The sequence below is a fragment of the Cydia amplana genome, chromosome 3 (assembly GCF_948474715.1).
Source record: "Cydia amplana chromosome 3, ilCydAmpl1.1, whole genome shotgun sequence".
NCBI classification, from domain to species: domain Eukaryota; kingdom Metazoa; phylum Arthropoda; class Insecta; order Lepidoptera; family Tortricidae; genus Cydia; species Cydia amplana.
Genome location: NC_086071.1, coordinates 11,583,253 through 11,607,339, shown reverse-complemented (window position 1 = coordinate 11,607,339; position 24,087 = coordinate 11,583,253). Strand labels below are relative to the sequence as shown.

The 24,087-nt window shown below is 38.3% G+C and overlaps 2 protein-coding genes across 2 annotated transcripts; one reads left to right on the top strand and one right to left on the bottom strand.

Moving 5' to 3' along the window:
* The first annotated feature begins 7,523 nt into the window (after positions 1-7,523).
* LOC134662487 (beta-alanine-activating enzyme) lies at positions 7,524-16,970 on the top strand. Its single transcript, XM_063518724.1, has 6 exons — positions 7,524-7,910; positions 8,414-9,243; positions 9,825-10,662; positions 11,154-11,466; positions 14,843-15,106; positions 16,199-16,970. The coding sequence occupies exons 1-6, from the start codon at positions 7,681-7,683 to the stop codon at positions 16,613-16,615; spliced, it is 2,892 nt and encodes a 963-aa protein (XP_063374794.1). The 5' UTR covers positions 7,524-7,680; the 3' UTR covers positions 16,616-16,970.
* LOC134662509 (rab GDP dissociation inhibitor alpha) lies at positions 16,682-18,622 on the bottom strand. Its single transcript, XM_063518763.1, has one exon. The coding sequence runs from the start codon at positions 18,465-18,467 to the stop codon at positions 17,136-17,138; it is 1,332 nt and encodes a 443-aa protein (XP_063374833.1). The 5' UTR covers positions 18,468-18,622; the 3' UTR covers positions 16,682-17,135.
* Between the last annotated feature and the right edge of the window lie 5,465 nt (positions 18,623-24,087).

The window sequence follows — 24,087 nt, the reverse complement described above, 5'->3', positions numbered from 1 at the left end:
TACGAGCGTAGCCGATAACACGGGAAAAACCGTATGTAGCGAAAAGCGCCTACGAACAGTGAACTTCCCTAGCGAGTCGCTGGCAGTTAATGTGTTAATCTTATACTTTGTTAGATAGTTTTTTTTATATAAGTATCCAAACCAAATATCAGCTTTCGCTCACGGGGCAGAGCCTCGGAAAGGCAGACAGACGGACATGGCGAGAAAATTGTGAAATAAACATTGCTTGAATAGTTTGTTTGAAAATATGTTGAAGGCGTTTCGTTGGGAAGCGGTGGTATTTATATTTTTGGGATGTAAAAATCTGGCACAAAACATTTGGTAAAATCCATTAATAACGCCAAACTGTAGTTTTTAGACTGAATTGTTACACGTTTTAATCAAGGGAAAATGCCAATTATTTTCACCTTCACCACACCAGCTCGTAAAGGCTCTCTTCATTCTTTAAAAGCGGCCAAGTGCGAGTCGGACTCGCCCATGAAGGGTTCCGTAATTTATGACGTATTAAAAAAAACTACTTACTAGATCCCGTTCAAACCAATTTTTGGTGGAAGTTTGCATGGTAATGTACATCATATATTTTTTTTACTTTTATCATTCTCTTATTTTAGAATTAACGGGGGGGACACATTTGACCACTTTGGAAGTGTCTCTCGCGCAAACTATTCAGTTTAGAAAAAAATGATATTAGAAACCTCAATATTATTTTTGAAGAACTATCCATAGATACCCCACACGTATGGGTTTGATGGAAAAATATTTTTTGAGTTTCAGTTCTAAGTATGGGGAACCCCCAAAATGTATTGTTTTTTTTTTCTATTTTTGTGTGAAAATCTTAATGCGGTTCACAGAATACATCTACTTACCAAGTTTCAACAGTATAGTTCTTATAGTTTCGGAAAAAAGTGCCTGTGACATACGGACGGACAGACAGACAGACATGACGAATCCATAAGGGTTCCGTTCTTTGCCATTTGGCTACGGAACCCTAAAAACTGATGAGAAAGATTAATTTTATTCAATAGGGTGGAAAATTGTGTATCACTCGGTAGCGAAGCTTGTTTACCCCTGTGCTTTAAAACACTCGCAACGCTCTTAATTCTAATTATCGAACCACTCGCTATGCTCGTTGTTAAATATTGAAATCTTTCGCTTCGCTTTCGCTCAATCGCTCTTTCATATATGTGCGATTGGATAGATAGGCTGATAACGAAATTTCTTTTTCACCTCAGCAGCTCGAACAAGGGTACTTTGATTCTTAAAAACAGTGAGCAAAATGCGATTTTGCTCACTGAGTGAGACAAAATGACATTCAAGTGACCTTTATAGTCAAATGTCATTTCAACATGCGGGGTCTAATAAAAGTTCGAAATACTTGGGTTCTATTATCTCTGTCCCTTTCACACTGTTAGCAAAAAGAAACAGACAAAAAAAAGTTAAAACGACATTCAACAGTATATTCACGGTTTATAATAGACCCCCGAAAAACTTCAGACCGCATCGTTCCAAACCACGTACGAGTATGAATTCTTAATAATTAATAAATAAAAATAAAGTTTAAGATTTAATAAAAACTGATAAAATACTATATTTTAGGTATTTTATTGTACAATTAAAATATCGAACTCAAAAAATACACAGATCACCACGCAAAATTAATTATTTTACTTTTAAGAATTTCTACCATAGTTGACAAATAGTACGTATCCGCAATTCGGACCGTATCTTACAAAGATTTTTTTTTTTCAAAAAAGTTGTCGATTGAAGTGTCAGTTAATGTTTGTTATTTCTATATTATTTTAATGGAATTTATTATTACGTTTTGTTTTTGTGTTCCATTGCGGTAATTAAACTTAATTGTTTGTATATCTTAAGAAAACATGAGTGCAGGTATTAAGTGATGAACAAGGATTACATTTTTCAAGTTGTCTAATAGGTATGTTCTCACTGCGCTGAGGTGAAAAATGTTGTGTACTACACGAGATCAAAGTTATTTACATCTCGTGCGCTTTTGAGTCCCTTACTACGCTCAAGATTCTAAATTAGATTCACTCGCTACGCTCGTGAATCTATTATAGAATCTTTCGCTTGCACGGGACTCAAAATAAGCACTCGAAGAAATATCAAACTTTGATCACTTGTTGTACAAATAACTATTTTCATAGTCGGACTCGTGTTCCAAGGGTTCCGTACATTAAGTCCGACCGCGCACAGTGCACGAGTGATCCTATAAGGGTTCCATTTTTTCCTTTTGAGGTACGGGACCCTAAAAACAGCAGACTCGTAACAGTCATAACTAAATAACAAACAAGGGTGTATTTTACTATTGTAGGTATGTATTATTACCGTCGACCTTTCACCTCCTTGCCATCCGAACGTCACCTTTAAGAAAATTCATTTTGCGGCCTGGGGCTACAACTACTGCAAGGCAAAACCCGTCTTTGTGGCACTCATAAATAAAAGATTGGGTACCGCTGGATTAGGTATTAGATCAACACGGTCGCCGGGCACTTGCGAAAGGGGACCAGTCAACGGGTGCTAGAGTTGGACCAAGAAAAGTCTGCAGCGATTTTGATAGCCCACGTAGTGCAAGTGCTATTTACAATATTTACAAGTCATAAATTCATAGAAGTTTGACGTTTAAAATGACACTTGCACTGCTATCAAAATTGCTGCAGACTTTTCTCGGTCTGACGTCTGACTCTACCACCCTGGTTAGCATCCTTACAGCAGTTTTCCGTTGCACGTAATCCTACCCTACCGCGAAATAAATGATTATGGATGGGTTATGAAATCCGAAAATCAAAATTTTAATAGGTAAGTAAGTGAGCGTTTTCCAAAAAAAATACATTTCATTCATGTCTTCAAAATATTGACTTCTTGGGCTCATTTTACTCAGAATCATTTGTACATTTACGCCTCATACATGAAAAAATGTGTCCCAAAATTTTGTATAAAAAACTATTTTTCCAGTGCGTCACGTTCATACAAATAAAAAAAAATATTTATACAAAAATGTGAAGATCTGGAAAGGAAATCTTGGGACACATTTTTTCATGTATGAGGCGTGATGTACACATGATTCTATTGAGCCCAAGAAGTCAATATGTATTTTGAAGACATGAATGAAATGTAGTTTTTTTTTGGAAAACGCTCAAGTAAGTACTTGCCTCTCTGTCGATCTTGCATGTTCGAGCGATTAAAAGGTAGATGGGCATTTTCACTTAAATACTTAACGGCCGGTTAGCATTAGCAATTTTCACAAAACCAAAAACTGACGGTCAATGTAAAATACCATTAAAATCCCATACATTTTGCCAGTAATGTGACGGTTAGGCGTTGCTGAAAGACGACTTTAAGTCGCGCTATTAAAGTACAAGTTACAATGAAAATGCTCAGATAAAGAAATTTCGTTTTTCGCGGTAAGGCCCCATGCCACAGTTACCATACTTAAAAATAAAAATTATCTATAGATGGTAATTGGATGGTCAAGCAAATCTTGTCAGTAGAAAAAGGCGCGAAATTCAAATTTTCTATGGGACGATATCCTTTCGCGCCTACATTTTTCAAATTTGCCGCCTTTTTCTACTGACAAGATCTGCTTCACCCAGTATATAAGCGGTAACCTCGGAGTAATAATCCAATATGGAGTGGTGACACGCACTAATTTCTATGTGAAAAATTCTGCCGTTTTCGGCGCGGGGGGCGAGGAACGCACACAAATAATGTAAACACTAATGCATTTTTTGCATGCGTCGCTACACACGCACACGACAAAATTATCAAACACTAGCATAAACTATATTCACACAAATACAAGAACAAACACAGACAACCCTGTCCGTGAACGAGATGATGTCAGTTCTAAGTAAACGTAGAAGTGCGAGGGACTTGTCGATAATATTGTCGATATTTTATTGACTGAATTTTAACTGTCTGCTTTAGTCAATTATAACCATCAAAAACATTACATGTAAAAAGGTGCAAGTCTCGCAACGCTTCTACTACAAAAAAGTTTTGAGATGTAATGCTAATGTGAAACCAAGTCGGTTATTTTAATCAGTGCCAAGGGGTGTTAAAATCGTATCAATAAGATATCTTTAATTTGTAATACCTACGTATAATGACTTGGCCATCGCACGGCTGCACAGGGATCGGAACCGGTTTTTTTGCAAAAACTTAGAAATAACCATATTTTTCGAATATAATGACATAAGGATCATCGTCACCTATTAAAAATAATTCTAATTGAACATAACGCTAGCGCTAATTGCAGTTTGAGCATTACATATATTTACGAGTACTGTAAGAGTAAAGCATTATGTGCGATTGCCAAGTCATTATATGTATTACAAATTAAAGATATCTTATTGATACGGTTTTAACACCGGGGTGGCACTGATTAAAATAACCGACTTGGTTTCACATTAGCATTACATGTCAAAACTTTTTTGTAGTAGAAGCGTTGCGAGACTTGCACCTTTTTACATGTAATATTTTTGATGGGATCTCATCTCTTTTTGTAGACAGTCCTTCTTTCGGGTACTCATACCCATACTATGTATACACATATCATAACTAAACACATCTTTATTCATACTCACATCGTACATACATCGTAGTGTACCTTTACTTTACCTACTATTTGTAGGAACTGCAACAGTAACTTTGTAATAGCATATATTTATATGGAATTACAAACTTACTTATGCAGTTCTTAGATATTTAAAACGTGACTGATATTGCAATATTTTTAGGTTTTCGATGGCTTGATAAGCTGAAAACTACTTATGTTTAAAATGTATTGCATCTTTTGGAAATCTAAAAAAATTAATCAAAATAACAATATATTTATAATGTTCATATAGATTTTATCGATATTGGTTTTTATGGTGTCCCATCACTAACTATGGTAGAGTGATACCAGAGTAATAAATTAAAAGTGCCTATTTATGGAAAATGACGGCAGTAAAATACCTTAAAATAAATAAATTACAATACTTACAAACATTGGACATGTCAAATAAAAAATATACGATAGAAACTAAGAGAAAAATGAATTTACAAACAGTAGTAGGGTAGGTGCGTTAGTTTTCGTCCAGCTCTAGTTTTCGTCCACTTGACGAAATTGAATATAAATCTACATTGCTGCACAAATTTGGACTTAATGCAATCCTTAATGTCGAGACAATATATCTATCTACATAAAAAATGTATTTGGCAAGTAGCAAATTAAATATCAAATATGTTATTTGCTAATCTGTCATGTGGACGAAAACTAGAGACTAGAGCATGGACGGAAACTAGTACAATGACCCTATATCGGTAATATCACGTTATTTATGATTTATACTATTTATTTCATTGAATGGATTATGTTGATATAAAAATAAGGTGTTATAGAAAAATAATGTGTTATATAAATTATATAACAATAAGCAACGCAAATTGGAAGTTAGGTATACCTAATGAATATTTAGAAAGTCTTCTTTAAATTTTACCCTAAATTAGATCTAGTACCATGAAGTGGTATCACTTTCAGATTGACAATGTTTTTTAGTTTTTTGCTAAATTAGTGCACTATTTCATAATAATTACATGTAATAGTACTTACATATGAAAAGAAACGTGTTTTTTAAGTACGCTAGATGTTTCCGATCGGTTTTTACAGGATAAAACGCTACAATTCGGCATTTTCTGCTCCTAACATTCCGCTTAGACTGACGTTTGCTGAATGGCGTATGACGTATGGCAACTAGTTTTATATAACCTCCTTGACCGGTGGCCGCCGACTTTTGGCAGAGGGGAACGCCTGTTAATGGCGGTTCCTGTTGGTTTATTATTCCGAGGCGGTAACAGACTACCGCGGTAATAGACGAGAGTACTAATATTTGAAGAAATGTTGAGGCGAAAAGTTGAATTCCCATAAGAAAATTGAATCTCGCGCCTTTTCTACTTACAAAGTGAGTGTGTCAGCCAGAGTGTAACTATATTTTTTGTTGTGCCTATTTTACATTAGCCACATTACATTAAATTTGACAGCACAAAGGCTTGTTTTAAATTGTTTCCAAATTTTCCAATATATGCCATTATTGTAACAATTAAATCGAGAGAATCGGCCTATGCCTTCTCTGCATCAACAGCTACAAAGTGTGGAGAGCCACTATAAACTTTATTATTTTCCTGATCAAATCGGATGATTTGCCCAGCTCGTCCGGATACAGCTTTATGAGGAAGACTCGTATTTTTAGTTACCTATATATGGCGTTATTCATAAACGGCTACTAACTTAATCAGTTGATGATCGTCGTTTGTCCCAATCTGTCGTTATGTCATAGAGAGGGAGAAACTATGATCATCAGCTGATTAACTTAGCAGACGTTTATAAATAAGGGGGATAATGTTTAGCATTCTTTTTAGCACATTTCAAAATTATTTAGCATATTTCTGGCATAATCTAGACATAAGTCTGGCATTTTTTCAAATTCCGAGTTGGGGTTAATCTTTACTTTATGGACCGTCGATTTTTGGGGTGGGGAGGGGTGGAGGGGGGAGGGGGGGGAGAGGGCTACCCCCCAGTCCAACCCCCATGGCGCGGAACCCCATGGTTATGGAGATATCCATGGTTAAAGTTTGTATGGAATTACTATGAAATAAGGGATTACAGCAAAATTTGAAGGGGGAGGGGGTGAGGGGTGAGGGGGGGCGCGCTTCGCCCGAAGGCCCGCTTCGTCGCCCCTGAGGTCGCGAGCTGACCTCGGGGCTACTCCGCGAGCCTTCGACCTCAGCGGTGAAGCTGTTGGATCTGGGGGTAGCTCCGGCGCTGCGGAAGAGCAGCCCTTCCGCCCTCGCGTGACAAAGCACGCTCACTGCACTCGGCTCCGCAGCTTCGGCTTACTGGTCGCCTTCGGCGACCAGCCTCAGCCGCTCGCCTCGCTCGTTCCCGCGCTCCGTCACGGCGGGCGAGGGCTGCCCTCCCTCCGCGCCTCCGTTTTTGGAATTGCTCTCTAGGGGTAGGACAGACAAGCCCACGTGGATAGTGGGGTGCTCTGATTCGGTTTTTAGTGACCTTGAGATTCTGGTGACCAAAGATTTCGGCGACCTTGAGATTCTGGGGATAAAAAATTTGGTGACCTTGAGATTTTGGTGACCATAAATTTCGTGACCTTGAGATTTTGGTGACCTTGAGGATGGTGGTGTGGTATAAAAGGTAATATAAATGAACACAAAACAGCACCTTTCGACATCTGCTATGACATTACTCCTTTATTTCATAGTAATTTCATACAAACTTTAACCATGGATATCTCCATAACCATGGGGTTCCGCGCCATGGGGGTTGGACTGGGGGGTAGGCCTTTGCACCCTCTACCCCCCCATACCCAACACTCCCTCCAAATCGACGGTCCATAAAGTAAAGATTAGCCCGAGTTGGCAACACTAGACAATAGTGACAATGACAGTTGACAGCTACAACAAAATTCTATGGTGTGAATCATGTGTGAATGGTGTTCCTGTTCTGTTTTCTTCTCCGCGCTTTCCAAACAAATATAGCACCTTTTTTATTATTATGAAAGATAGGTATACATTTATCTCATGCTTAGATAATGTACTACTCCGAATAAATTTCTTTGTGCACTCAGACTTAGGGTAAACTACTCGTATCTTATAAGTAAACAAATGAAACATAAGCGCGGATATTACGATGTTTTTGTACGAACTTGTGGCAAGAATCCATCCAGGGTTGCCGTGACTTTGTACAAGGATGGTGTGTACAAGAAATACACGTACTCAGAGCTGTACGGCGTGTGCGAATGTATCTCCCAGAATATTCAACAATTTCAAAACAATAGAGGGGTAATCGGCCTTATAGCGAAGAGGAACATTTTAATCCCATGCGTTGTAGCCGCGTAAGTAACAAACCGTAGTTTGACCTGGAGAGCTATGTCAGAGTACTGTTTCTTCTAGTGATTATTTATTTATTTTATTGTATAGGTATTCCCAGGAAAATCTGTTTCAACACTTTCAGCTATAGTTGTCCATTCTGTGACCCAAAATCCTATGATCAGTTGAGTTTACTAGCCATATATTGAGATCTTATTATGAATGTCGCTATCTATTTTCATGTCCTAATTACATATGTTTTCTATGTAACTGATCAAGTTTTTGTTTATATTTTAAACAGATCTTAATTTATTCAAACAGTACACAGTAATGACTTTATTGCAGTGGTCAGACTGACAGTGCTTGAAATACTCTAAGAGTATTTTAGAATTATCATTTCAGTATAAAATTGCTAATCTGCCTAAGCTTTACATACTTTGATTTTACAATAGATATTCAATGTAAGCATCTACTTACTAATCTTTCTATGTATTATGATGTATTTTATATTAATAATTATTTGTTTTAGAGCCCACAAATGCTGTACAACATTTATGTTTCTTGATCCTATGCAGGATATTGATAGCATTATTCAAAATGTCAAGTTCACAATGTTTATCATCATCAATGATTCTGAAAGAGGCTCAACATCGGAGCTATTTGGCAAAAAGCCAGATAAGACTATTGAGGTGTTTGACATGGTTTTGGATTTTTTTAGCCAAGAGCATTGTTCACAAAATAATTCCTTTGTGGCAGAACATTCTTTTATTGCACAGACCTCTGGTAGCACTGGACAACCCAAGCACATACAAGTCCCAGTTCAGAGCATACAGCCTAATGTAGATGATCTCACTAGAATGTTTAACATCACCGAAGATGACATCATTTACTTCTCAACACCACTCACCTTCGACCCTTCCATGATTGAGATACTCCTAGCTTGCATGAATGGTGCTTCACTTCTTATTGCACCAGAAAAAGCTGAAGTTCTATTCCCTTCAAACAAGGAAAACTTTATAACTGTCTGGCAAACCACACCCTCTAAATTTTTTCAGTACTCCAATGCTGATATCAAAAACAAAATTTTGAGTGCAAATTCAACACTAAAAATACTAGCTTTAGGGGGAGAACCACTGAACGGGATCAAAAGGTTGAAGGAACTGAAAGACAAGGACAATAAGACTAGAATATTCACCCTGTATGGAGTAACTGAAATGTCCTGCTGGGCTAGTGTTGCTGAATTAGACCTTGAGAAAGTTCAGACTGACAGGGAGGTTCCACTTGGCCATTGTCTGTCAGAGACACAAATTATAGTAGAGCCCATTGAAAGGGCCAACAAAGTAGGTGAAATTATATTAGGTGAGTAATTAATAACTAATATTACTAAGGATTAGTGTGCTATATTTAAAGTCTAGTGCCACCTCTACTCCCAGCCTTCAAGACTGATGCTGCCCTTAAGCCATCATAGAGTTAAATGTTGCTTATTGTGGGGGCACATGTGTGACACCATCTGTCAGAAATAAAACCAGGTACTGTTTTATTAGGCACATAGACAGGCATCCGATTTTTAATCCAATAGCCTAGTATTTGATCCATCTGTTTCACCCACCTACTGACACATCTTAGGTTCGATTTACTTTAATCTGAACAGTCAGATTTTTTTTTAAATGTTGGAATAAATTAATTATAGAAATACATGTTTGTTGGACCCTTCTTTTGTGGCTATGACCTAAATATAACTTTTCTTTCAATCTCTTCTCTTTATGTTACAGCCAACATAATGTTACAGCCAACCTTTGCATTTATTCCAAATTAATATTCCAAAACATGTATAACTGAATGCCCCCGCATATAAACTTGTTTGCAGGGGGTCAACTATCTCTGCGGCTAACTATACATACTTATTGTACATACAACTAATCTCATTTTTTTATTTACAGTGAGTAATACAAGACGGTGTGTTATATTAAATAAATATAAAAAAGAAAATCCCATAAAAATTGTCACAGGTGATTTAGCAGAAGAAAAGCATGGCACCATGTACTACAGAGGCCGAAAAGATGACGTCATAAAAAGATTTGGCAACAAAGTAAATTTACAACTAATTGAATCTACCATCATGTTGTGTCCACGAGTTAAGACATGCTCCTGCCTATGGCTGCCAAAACCTATGCTGCTAGTAGTTTACTTCTCCTCAGAGACACTTAGTAGTCGGGAGCTCTCCGACTTCCTTAAATGCAAACTGGACGACAAGCATTGGCCAGACAAAATCGTGCGCGTGGACAACCTTCCCACTAACCCACACGGAAAAGTTTCAAAATTAATGCTCTCCAGAATGTTCGAAAGCTCATCAGAATTATTACCTGGAGTAAAATCTATTTTCTTGAAGGAACTTAATGAAACATTTAGCAAGAACTTTAGTTATGATTCTATTAAAAACAAAGATTTCTTGTCAATAGGTGGAACATCGTTTCTTGCAGTCTCAATGTGTAATAAAATGTCTTTAAGTTATCCAAAGCTAAGTAAATTCATTCTCCCTCTTTTGCTATCACATAATAAATCAATCGATGAGATATTGGAATTGTATAACAACGAATTTAAAATAGATAAAAAGGTTTCAAATAGAAAGTCCAAACGAGCTAAATGGCAGACCGAGACCTACGAAAGCCCCAAAAGCGCTAGTGTGTGCCCCTCAAACGTGAATGACTTCATTGTGCTGTGGACCCACGACACCGGCAAGTGCGTCGATGCATCGCCGTCTTTGTTTCTGACTGGACAGTAAGATTTTAAAATATTTACAAGTGTTAACCTTTTAACCGCCATTACTCTTATCCATCTATTCCCTCACACGTCAACATCATCAGCAGGCGTGGCTCACTCCGCGATTTCATCGCGTCGCTACAAATACATGCGGCCCACACCAATTTTGGTGTCTAGCCATAGTAGTTGCCGCGCACCGCTACGCAACGGACGCCTGCTCGCGCTTGCGCCACCTAACGGTCATATTTGTCGTAATAGACGCGTTTTGTTAGAGTGAACTTTCTGTAGGTACCTACCTAGTATTATTATTTATTATGTGTCATTAGTGTACAACTGAAGGCGTACGGCGTATTATACCAAGTCTCAGTTTCCCTGTAATTAGGACAAGATATCTCCTTCAACAGGTTTTAGTAACATACATACTATACATACAAATTCATCTTTGCCTACGTTACTGTTCGTTACATAAGTTTACTGGTCAAACCACTAATCTGTTATGCCTTTTCCAGCCAAATGTTCGTAGCAGTCGGCAGCCACTCCGGCAAGATCATAGTAGCTGACGCTGTGACGGGCACACTACAAGGGCAGATATACATAAAGTCGCGTATTGAAGCCTCCGTTTTGTGCTATCGCCTGGCGCCCATCCCGCCGCTAGGCGTCGTCGGCGCCCACGACGGCACGCTAGTGTGCTTCACCCTCGAGGACTGCAAGGAAATGTGGAGGGTCAACCTCGCATCCATGATCAAAAGTAAAGCTGTGTGCTGCAATGGATTCGTATACGTCGCTGCTTACGATGGAAACATACGATGCTTTAATATCACGGTGAGTTGAATTTGCTACGATGTAAATATTAGGCGTTATACTTTTTTTAATTCATATGCCGATATTTTAGGGCTTAATTTATTTAGAAGTCAATAATTATCATAAACAAAATGAACACAATTAGCTTAAGATAATATATATGTAACGCCTAATTACTATTCATAACTGTTTGTTGCTAGGCCTACATGAGTATATTTTGACTTTGACTTTGCTGCTAGAATATAACAATTAGATCGCGTTTTAAGAACATTTTCAGTGTAAAAAGGGTTAAGTTAAGCAAGAACATGTTTTAAATCTTGAATTGGCATGTCAGAATTTACAAAGGTAGAACTAAAAACAGAAGACAACAACTAAAACAACGTTTTTTTATGACTTATTCCGTTCGTTCCACTTTTTAGGGTTATGTACCCAAAGGTATCGGATGAACAACATAATTATACCAATAGGATAGCTGTAAAAATATGTTCATGGGTATTTTTTGATTTTTTTGTTTTAGATCTTACTTCGGATCCTTTATTTTTAGGTAGTCCAGAAGAGATCGCTCTTTAGGATTCGGATTAACCGAATCTATATTTTCAACTCCTGTTTATAATATTAGTTATAAAATGTTGAGCAATACACTTTTCGTTAGTCGCAGTACACAGTAGCAGTACTGATAGTTCCGCTACTTGACGCTAGACTAGATGAATGAATACGAAGACTACGAGAATAATAGTTTTGGGAACAAAACTGGTGTATGAAGTGACCACTTTATGTCATCTTAATTCTCTTTGGTACAGTCAGGCGTGTCTCACTCCGCGATTTCGTCGCTTTGCTACAGGCAGCTAAAAGTATATCCGTTCGGCCCCAATTTTGGGGAAAGCCATAAGCCGCGCCACAGAATAAGTAATAGTATTGCCGCGCGTGGCGCTGTCGCCACCTGGCGGCCATATCTGTGCTGATCGTAACGGACGCGTTTTGTTAGAGAGTGAGTCTTCTGTACTTAGTACTATTATTTATTTTGTGGTATAGTGTATGGATGCATCTGTTTAAAAACATGTTTATTCAGTTTTCGTTTACATTGTACAATAAAATTTTAATAACAACGTTCACCGTCAAAAATATAGCGATTCGCATTTATCGTACAAAACTTGCACATAGTACTTACCCAATGATAAATTATAATCAGATGATTATGAGTAATACTCGATTGTTACAATAATAAAGTATTATCATATCGCTTTGTAACAATTAAAATGAACCTAATGTTGTGCATAGAAGAGTACATTATCCTTTAAGTAAGGAAAACTTATCATCTGTCAGGCGATATGTACTTACCAAATGTACGAGGGGCGTTCAATAAAAAGTGAGAATGAGTATGTTATATACAACTTTTATTAAATGTTATTTTATTTTTCGACATAGTCACCTTTTAGCATAATACACTTAGTATATCTTTTTTCTAAACTTAATATTCCATTTCTAAAAAAGGTTTTATCTTGAGTACTTAAAAAATCTTGTACTGCAGCGACTACCGCGTCGTCGTCTTCAAATTTCTTGCCTCTTAGGTATTTCTTCAATCTCGGAAATAGGTAGAAATCACTAAGGGCGAGGTCTGGTGAATACGGAGGATGCTTAAGGATATCGAACCCAGCATCACGTATTGCAGCCATTGCAACGGCGGACTTGTGTGCCGGTGCATTGTCCTGATGGAACAACACAATTTTTGAGAGTTTACCTCGCCGTTTTTCACGGATCTCATTGCGCAATGTTGCTATTTGTTTGGCATACAAAGAGCCCGTAATAGTGGCTCCATGCTCGAGATACTCAATCACTACGACCCCTTTACCATCCCAAAAAACAGAGCCCATGACCTTATCGGCAGATGGGCCCACCTTGAATTTCTTCGGATTTGGAGATGATGGCCTTTTCCATGTCATAGACTGCAGTTTCGTTTCAGAGTCGTAATAATGGAGCCATGTTTCGTCCATTGTTATAAATCGCGCCAATAAAAGTTCCCGGTCTTGCTGTATCAGGTCCAAAGCTTCTTGACAAATCTCGACTCTAGTTTGTTTTTGCGTGTCAGTAAGCATTCTGGGTACCCAACGCGCTGATACCTTTTTCATACCCAAGCGTTCATGTAAAATATTATGCACGCTCCCCGTTGAAATCTTTACATTTTCAGCAATAAAACGAACCGTGACACGACGATCCGCCAAAACTAAGTTTTCGACTTTTTTCACAATTTCTTCAGTTACTGCTGTAGTAGGGCGTCCGGAGCGGGGGTCATCCATGGTCGATGTTCTTCCACGTCTAAATTCGGCGCACCAACGTGTAACTGTCGAATACGGAGGAGCATTAGACCTTAAAGTGTCCCGTAAATCTAAATTGACTTGGTCCGTAGAAAAATTTTTCAAACACAAGTATTTAATAACGGCGCGCAGTTCAATTTTCTCCATTTTCGCTAACGTACCAACAGCATCGCAAAGAAATCGCCGTATTTTTTTTTTTAAACAAAAAACAGTTAGTTTTTTTTTTCATGGCAATCAGCTAGGTAGATTAGCTTTACCGGCCAGTATTTACTTTCCTAATATTTAAAGAGTTTGCATCTCATTCTCATTATATATTGAACGCCCCTCGTATTGTGCCGCACAATGGGAGACAACTCAACAAATATTTACCAAGTGCGATTAACCCATTGACCGCCACAGTCGGCTGTGGCCGTCATCGAAAAGTCTTGCCACGGACGCCAACGTCGGCTACAGCCGACAACTTCGCCAATGTAATAGGGATATTAGGGATTTACGCGGAACTCCGTAAAGTTCAATTTCGCTTAAATAATTGCGATCGCCTGGCGTCGAGAGCACGGCATATTCCTTCGCCGTCTAGCGGTCAAAAGGTTGCAGTTGGAATTAAAACCGACCTTCATCTGTTTAGGGTTACGTAGCGAAAATGTCATAAATTGAACCCTAATAGTTTCGCCATGCCATGTCCCCCTGTCTGTCCGTATGTCAACGCCATTTAACTCGGAAACGGAAAAGAACATTTAACGGATTTTAAATTATAGGAGTGCATTAGGAGTGTTATTTGACGTTGACTGTTGTAGGTACTTTTACGAATAGGTAGATCGCCATTCCTAACATCCGAAAACTATATTCAAATGCCAATATATTTGCGATAATGTAGGAGCGTAAATAGGTATACATATGTACCTATTCGTAAACTTCACTTCAAATCGAATCCGGGGGTTAGGTACTTGATGACATTATTAAGCCATGACGACTGTAGTTAGGTACTTACCTAGTTTATTAGCGCTCTAGCCGGTGTGACTGATGGTTATAACACACAACGACTTTAGGCATACCCACTAAAATTTTGCTATCTCGTTGAATTACAGACGGGTGGCTTCAAACAGACCATCACCATAACCGAGGAAGGGATATCGGCGAACTTGGTGCTCGCTAAGAACCAGTTCATTCTCGTGGGTACGCTGTCTGGGGTCTGCGCTTGCGTCCACACAGAGACGAACGTCGTGGTGTGGCGCGGCTCGCTGGGGAGTCCCGTGTTCGCGAGCCCGGCGCTGTACGACGGGGACAAGTACGTGGTGTTCGCGGAGGTGAGCGGCGAGATACACTGCCGCACGGTGGAGAAGGGGATCAAGGTGAGAATGTGATGTGATGGCCTCCCCTAACGTCACCGATAGTCGCATGCTATTTACGTTACAATGTAGCTTCGATCGATTGAATTCGTAGCTCCTACTTAGCCTGAAATTATAACTAAAATCGCAAGGCATTTGTTGCAATTTCTGTAGAATCTTTCATGGCAGGCTCGGTCCACGAGCTCAGCTCGACAATAGTGACAGATTCGGGAAAAGTTATTTTCCGTGAGGTGGGCGAATTGGGCGATGTAATTTAATATACAATACTGTAAGGTGGAGGATGGAAGAGATAGGTAGGTATATTACCTTATGTGTAATCACGTAGGTACCTATACCTAATGTCCACTCAGTGAGCTGCCATATTGTGCAAAAATCTCTCATAAAGTGTCGATGCTACAGCCAATAGGTACCGTCAACCGGGGTGAATAGGGATAGCTGGGGGAATAGGGACAAAACTTAACACGTTCACTGTCCGTGCCCCGTATATGGGTCACGGCAAGCCTCTATTACAAAACCGTAAGGTTAACAATCCAGATTGGTACAGTGAAGGTGTTAAAATATGATTTACCTGACAGTGTCAGGCTGACACTTACCGTAAACCGGGGTGAAATCACACGATTTTCACCAAAAATGCAAATGATAAAAGTAATAATTATGACATCATTGTTTGAGTCTTGCTTAATCCTTAAAATTTGCATCTGTGAAGCTTTGGATATTTGTTGGAAACTTTCGCTTGCTCGGATAAGATATATTAGCACGAGGGGTTAAACAACCACTGTGCCCCTCGTAAAACAAATAACTATTGTAGTATATTTTCATCTCTTGCTTCTGCCGCGCTTGTTGGACCAATTATAAACTTAATAATGTATAATTGGCCTATTTTTAGCAGGACAGCAGTAAAACTAAGCAGGTGCTAACAGCAGTAAGCTAACTAGTAAGGTGGCCAAGTTGACCTGCACACACAATTTTATTGTTTAGTTCAATAAAAACACCTCGCCGGCTTAACAACTACTGATGCTGACTGCCTAGCTACTTAGCTAGACTGTTGTTCACAAGTATTCGTAATCATAAAACAAGAAAATATTGTTCTTGCAGATATGGAAATATCAAGGCACAAAAGGAAATATCTTCTCATCACTTTATATTAAAAAAACAGCGCACTTGCAATGGCAGGTAGTGTTCGGATGCCACGACGAAAATGTCTACAGCATCAACATAAAGAACTTCCAACCGAGCTTGCATTGGAAGGTGCAGATGAACTCCCAAGTGTACTCCACTCCGTGTGGTATTGGGGACAACATAGTTGCTGTTTCCAATAATGGGAGGATTTGCGTCATAGACTCTCGTAATGGGACCATGGAGTCAGATTACATGCTTCCTGGCGAAGTCTTTTCATCACCCACAGTTTATGGGGATTATATTTTCATTGGTTGTAGAAATGACAATGTGTACTGCCTCAAATATACTCGTGACTTGACTACTTCTGCTAATAATTTTCGTGTACCTGAATAGGTGAAATATTCTTGTGATACTACTTGTAAAATTGTAAATGCTATGTATTTAAATAATTAAACAAACTGCCTTGTATAATGAAACTTTATTCATGATCTTACACAGGACATACATAGGTATAATGAGCATTCATAATTTTGACATTACAATATGATATGGTTACAGGATCAAATTAATGTACCACAATGGAATGCATTCCTTTAGAGATAATCCTGTCACTTCACTTGTGCAGATCACTCACATTATTATTCTTAAATTAATAATAAAAGCAATCTTAAAACTGAATAAAATGCTTTGTATAACAATCTTATATTTTTGAAAATATTTTTGGTAAATAAAATAATGAAGATGCTGACCACTTAATGGTAATTGCACATATACTTCTACTGCAAATACATCAAAGCTCTTTATAAATCTTTACCCAAAACACCCTAATGACATTACATTGCTGCCAAAGCAGTTCATAAACAAATACGATAATTAACAAGCAGTGTAAATGTACATAATACAACCTATCCACTCACTGGTCCTCCTCGCCCAGCTCCACCTTCACCTTAGAGAAATCAAAGTCCTCCCCTGTACCCCGCTTGTAAATCTTGAGCACATCTACACATGTAGAATCAAAGTGGGATGTAGCATCATAAGACTCGGATATAAAAATTTGGCTCTGACTACCATCATCTGTAGGCTCATAGTAGTCGGACACAGACACAAACTTCTGTCTGATGGCTCCAAGAAGGTCCAGACCAGGCTTGATTTCCGACTCGGGATCATTAGTTTCAACAGTTGTAGACACCATCGCAATAAACCACCCCTTGGCTGCCACCTGGTGGGTGTAAGACACCAAAGACACATAGATGTCGGAATTCCTACCCACTTGCTTCTGAGGGATAATAATCTGGGTGGACAAAGCATCCTTGGTATTAGCAATAGGGTGATCTAACAAGCAGATGCAACGGATCACCTGAGCCTTCTTGCGGACTCTATCAAGAACATAACTGGGGTCACAATACACCTGCTTACACTTAGCAATCTCATTTCCAGACCGGACACCTACCACTTTTCCACCTTCTCCAAGTACAATCTCATCAATAGGTTTGTCTAGCATGTATGTGCCGCCATAAATGGCTGAAAGACGGGCAAAGCCTTGTGGGAGCTCACCGAGGCCATACATGGGGTACAAGTAGGGAGACTTGCCATACCGAGCAAGAGAATCTGAGTATAGCTTGATGCGACGTATTGTCTCTATGGCCGGTCGCTGGAGGTAATCATCATCCAAGTACAGGGCTAGGGCGTGACCAGTGAAGTCCTGAGTGTTTCTGTCGAGGCCGAACTTTTCATACAGAGACAGCATGTTGGCCTGGCTGGGGTCGAAGTCTTTCCACGTCTTGGCGTCTTCCTCCTGGAAGTCTTGGACATAAATGAGGAAGTTGCGGAAACGACGTTTCTCAAACATGCCCATTAGGTCTGAAGCGAGCGCCTCTTTTTGATCCACGGGTACTTTGGAGATCTTACCACCTTTGTACACGTAGCTTCCTTCCACTGACTTGAACTCCAAGTAGCGGGTGACGCCCGTGTGAATGAGCAGCTTGACTAGCAGCCCGTTGGCCATCAGGAACTTAGGAATCAAGTCCACATTCCAGTCGCGACCTCGACCGTAGGTTTCATCCGGCGCCGGTGCGTTGAACTTTGAGAACAATTCCTCTAACGGGGTAATTGACGCGGATTCACCTCCATAGTACTTGTTTCGATCAATGTGCAATACCTTCTTGCCGGACACGGAAAGCATCCCACTTAGAATGCATTCCTTCAAACCAGTGCCGAGTACAATTGCGTCGTATTCTTCATCCATGATGAATTGCAGATAGGCAAAATTCCTCCAATATAAAAGCTCTGGCAAGGAGGCGATAAATGTCAAAATGTCGGACGAAAATGTCCGCCAGCGCCAGCGATGACGTCGACGAGACAGATGCCAACCAAACAACTCCAACTTGCGCAGAGAAAAACATAACGCGGCAACCAATAGCAAACAAAGATTTGTTTATGGTTTGTAAAAATATTGAATATGAATTACTTATTATCTAATATCTCTAAAAGTATTTCTGCTATGACGAAAAGGGTTTTCTTTCGAGGATTTTAGAATTAATTTGTGATATCTGAAAATGAAAAACAACTCAGGGTGACTTAAAGTTGGTAGGTTGGTAGCATCGAAGTTTGACACATTGCAGTAATAGTGAAGTTCCATTTTTTTATTAATTTATCGATAGATTACAATTATAATATGAGGGTACAATCATTTGAACAGAACTTCTCGTCGTTTTTATAATATGGCTTTTCCAGACTCTTGGAAAGAGAATAGAGTATATAGATAATTACTGTCATGGTAAATTATGTAGCCTCGATACAGTTACTGCCATCTTTCAAAAGAAGATTAAAACTTTTAGAATGTCACTAGGCCAAAGGTATGGTGCACTCTTTTCGAGCGATAGAGCCATACCTTTGGCCTACTGTCGAATAGATAGCGTTGATTTTTGATATTTAACAAATTTAAACATATCAGTGAAAGAATAAGGATCAAAGACAAATGGCATTCCAACAGTTTTAATCGTCTGTAAGCAGTGAACGCATATAAACCATGGAAGTATTCTGTCCGCTCAATTATGACCCAACGTAAAGTATTCGATTGTAGGCGGTGCTTACAGACTGTTCGATTGGCAACTTCAGTGCGGCCGAGATGACAGTCAGTGACGGATGGCTAAATTGGTTTATAAAAACTACGTTTTTTTGTAATTAAAAATGTCTTCATGTGTCGTGAAGTGGTGCAGAAGTTGTTTTAGTTCATATCAAGGACAGTGGAATCACTTTCACTTGTAGTAAACAGATAACTTCAGTAAAATTTGGAATAAACATGACGACATTTTTTCAATACTACCGTGCTAAGCTAAAACGTAACAACTGCATACGACTTTCCTAACAACATACGACTTTTTAAATTGCGAGGATAATAGGGATAGTTTTATGCCAAATGAAGTAGACTATTTTATTAACTTATGATTGGTTTAGGTATTTTCTATATACAGTAGAATCCGCTTATAATGACATTGAAGGGAAGTAACAAACATATCATACTAAGCGGATGTCATATAAAGCATAGTTGATAAACTTTTTATTTTATGTTTTCCAAATTAATCTCAAACTATTTTGTGAGAGATGAGTTTTATTAACCTTATACCAATTATCAACTTTCACCGAGAGTAAAAACTAAAACAATTTAAACGCCACAGACGTCCTCGCAGGGAAAGATGTGGGGCCGGCCACGAAAACCAGCGAATTTGTCAGTATAACCGGACATAATTCTATAAAAATAGTATTTATAGGTCGAAGTCATCTTATCCGACTTTGTCACAAAGAATTTCATATGAAAACCAAACTTCGCACAGTAATTGCGTCATAGTAAGCGGTTGCTCAGTATAAACGGAGTCATAATAAATAAATAAATAAAAAAAACGGATAAACGGATAATAAACGGATTCCACTGTAATTATAAATGTAGTAATAAATTCCTTCTTACAGATTTGTATTTTCCTTTTTTATTTCATGAGATGGAGCTATAAAAAAACTACCTAGTTATTTCAAATTAATAATCAAATTTGGTATTGTCATTTTACATTACTTTCCATTCAGATTCCCTCAAGATGCTATTCGCAGAGAACTATGGAAAAAAGCTGTCCAATTAGAGAGACATGAAATTGAGTGGATGCCTGGCAAGATATCTAATGTTCTATTCATGAGATAACCCGTGAGATAATCATACCCGGTCTCCTATATGTAGATACATTTTTTTCTATCACGCTTTCACTGAATTAATTTAACAAATACACACATTATCTCAAAATGTTGATCATTTTAATCCACCCTCTACTGTCACATATATGTAGGTTCTCTCTCAAGCCATTTCCGTCAGTAGAAAAGAGCGGCGAATTTAGAAAATGTAAGCGCGCGAACGGTTATGGTCCCATACAAAATTGTAATTATGCGCCTTTTTCTACTGACAAACTTGCTTGACCGGCTATATACATATAAAATATTTCCATTGGAACTGAAAGTGGGGATTTATTGTGACTCCGCCTGTTCAAATGTTTTTGACCCGATTCGTGTACCCATGTAAATTTTGCAGGCTGTATAGCCTGCCCGATTTCTAAGATCAAGTTCGCCATACATTTACTATGGCGTACTTGATCTTAGAAAAACGGACAGACTATACCAGTACGGCTACCATCAGTTTGGCACTGACAAACGCCGTCGAGAACGTAATTTACTTTCTATACATCTCGCTCGTACTCGCATATTAGTGCAAACGAGATGTATAGAAAGTAAATTACGTTCTCGATATCGTAAATGTCAGTTTTGACACTGTCAGTGACTCATGGTACGGGCTCTGAACGTGACTTCGCACTGCCATACAGATTGATAATAAAATATACAAAATACTTATTATAGCGGAATACATTTATACCTACAACAATGAATATTTAATTATGTTGAGTTAGTCTGTCATTTAATTTCATAACAACATTTTAACTAGTTATCTTTTAATCTGCATTAAATTATTATACGTGAATTATTTGACTGGTTCTTCAATGTATGGCATAAACCTATCCCTGTCCAAGTCATATTCTAATCAAATATGAACCGCGAACTCTCAGCGGCCAGTACGTACAGCAAGAAGGTTATTAGCGGATTAATGTCGCTGATTGGTAGTTATTGACATTATATGACACTTAGCTGTGTACGTTAGTGTAATAGAGACAGGCTCTGTAAACGTATCGTCTTATTTAAATGTAGGCGTAATTGTGGATGTGTGCTAATTTGGCCCGAGAATTTGAACGGTAATGTTCCCAAAGGCGGTTTCCAGTTATATGCTTTCACTGTCTGTAAGTAAGAATACTTCTGTTTCTGAGCTTAATAGCGTCGTTCGCAGACGTTTCTGCTTGGTACAAAATTAATTTAGTATAGGATAGCGCATGATTAGATCGTTAATGATGAAATTTCCAATATGGCTTGGAACCTGGTAGCCGTTTAAGAAGTATAACACTCTTACGGTAGATGTCTCTAACTCGCTAGGGCCTCCCTAAGTCCATACATGGTGGAAATATTCGCTGTATTGGGTCAGGTCTTGGTAGCTCAGATGGAAGGGCACCGGGCCACGGTGGGCTGGATGGCCTGAAAAGAGGACATTCGCACTTTTTTCAGAAAATCGTTTTTAACCCTTAATTTGGCAGAGACTTTGATAACACAAATTTATATATTTTGCTAATAAAATTTAATAATTGTACCTTCAGAAGCTTCCAAAAAATAAAAATAAAAATCTAGATTTTCCAGATCCCGAGAAAAACTATGTTCGCTACACCGGACTCTGCCAAATTCCTGGAATATAATAGACAAATGGAGATGTCCGCCGAGACGGACATTGCCAAAGAAATAAAAAAAATATTAGAAATAACAAATGTACTTCAAAATTCAAATATATACATTATTTTGTGTGAAAATCTAGTTGACAATTTCAGGGGTTTTTTCCTGTAACGAAGCATAATCTGACATTGCACTTTATACAGTATACAACTGTTTTTTTGTTGCAATACATACAGCGACCCTCAGATTTGATGCTCATGAAATGCCCAATATTATCATAACGCACTGAGTCAGCTGGATGAGCTGCAACTGGCCTTTTGACCTTTTTACATACCACATTTTTTTCACGATGATCTGACCTGTTAGACTTAGTCAAAGCTGTATATAAGTCTAGTCTGAAGGCTTTTAGTGGTTTTGATTTTAGATTTTTCGAGCAACAATTTATTTTATACAAAAGCCACCCATTGTTTATACATATGTCAAGAATTTGTGTGAAGATATTCAAGTAGGTGGTACTTTCGACTTTTAAATGGAATTCTGTATATAGAGATATAAGCATATCTGCTAAATCTACGCCACCAATAGTTTAACCATACCACCATATTGGGGTATTCCACGTCGATTTTAGCTTTAGCAATTTTGCAGTAGCGTTTAATTTTTTATACCGGTTGAGAGTCGGTATATGAACTTATGAAGGTGACACATTTGTTATCATGCCAACGTATTACCGCCAATTTATTGGTATTGCAGACAACTTCGGAGAAACTACCTCGGGCTTTCTTTTTCAGCACCTTCTCGCTAGTAAGTTTTTCATCAGCCCCTCGCAATCGATTACGACGAATAGTTCCCACAGAAAATATGCTGTATCTTTCGCGCAAAATGTAGACCAACTCCGGCGATGCCGATCAGTATAATTTTCTTGATCAATTACTTCCCGCATAATAGGTGTTAATGGGACATTTACATCCTGCAATGTGTACATACATCATAACTATTTACAACATTGTTGTAAGTAAGCTCATGGTCATTTTCAGAACTATTTGAAATATTCAGTCGTTCTAGCGAGGACGACAACGATGCTGATGAGGAAAAATATGAGTCAGCGTCAAAATTATAAAGCACTTCATTTTCGCGAGTAGAAACTTCACTTGCTTCAGATTTCAGATTCGGCATGTTCTTTAGGTATGAGCGCCAAAATCTTAGCTGAGCGGCCTAACACCTTGTGCTGTTGTGTTGGAAGGTAAACAAAAAGTCTTAGCAAAGGAGTGAGTTTGTTCACGAAAAAATCTATACATTCATAAAAATTAAATTTATTATATCAGTAAAGTTAAACTCGGTGTCATTGGCAGAGTCCGCCACTGCGGACAAATATTACTAAACATCGTTTACAGCATATATGGTGAAGTCCGGTGCGACGGACAATTGATTCGCGGCAGTTTAGATAATGACAAAGTAATAAAATGCAATTTTATAATATTAGTTCCTTTCAATTATATAACAAAGATTATTATTTTGATTCAAAGTGGGTCGTTTTTTTGCAAAATAACAGAGATAAACGCATATATACCTTGGTAAAAACAACTGACGTGCGAGGCGGTGCCATCTTACAGATTAACTAATATAATGACATTGAGGGTACTTTAACTATATTTTTCTACCCATCCGCAGAAATTCAAAAATCGATTGCCATGTGAAAATATAGTAAATAATTTCACGAAAAGCTGTCATATTTTTTCAAATGAGTTGACCGCCACACCGGACACCGTCAAATTAAGGGTAAAATGCTATCCGATAGAGAATTATATAAGGAACAATAAATGTGGTATACATTTTTTCGAAATAAGGCATATTGACAGCAGAAAAAAATAAAGTCTGTTTTTTTTTGTATGGAACCCAAAAATATGTATCTTGTTTCTCAGAAACTATTAGAGGTCCCGTCTTCTACCTTTCAATACTTTGTTTTTCTACTTTTATAGAGTAGGAAACGATAAGCAGATTTTTTATACAGGTGCTGGTTTTTTTTGTCCAGTAAAAAGTCCACACATCTTTGATTTTTTCGT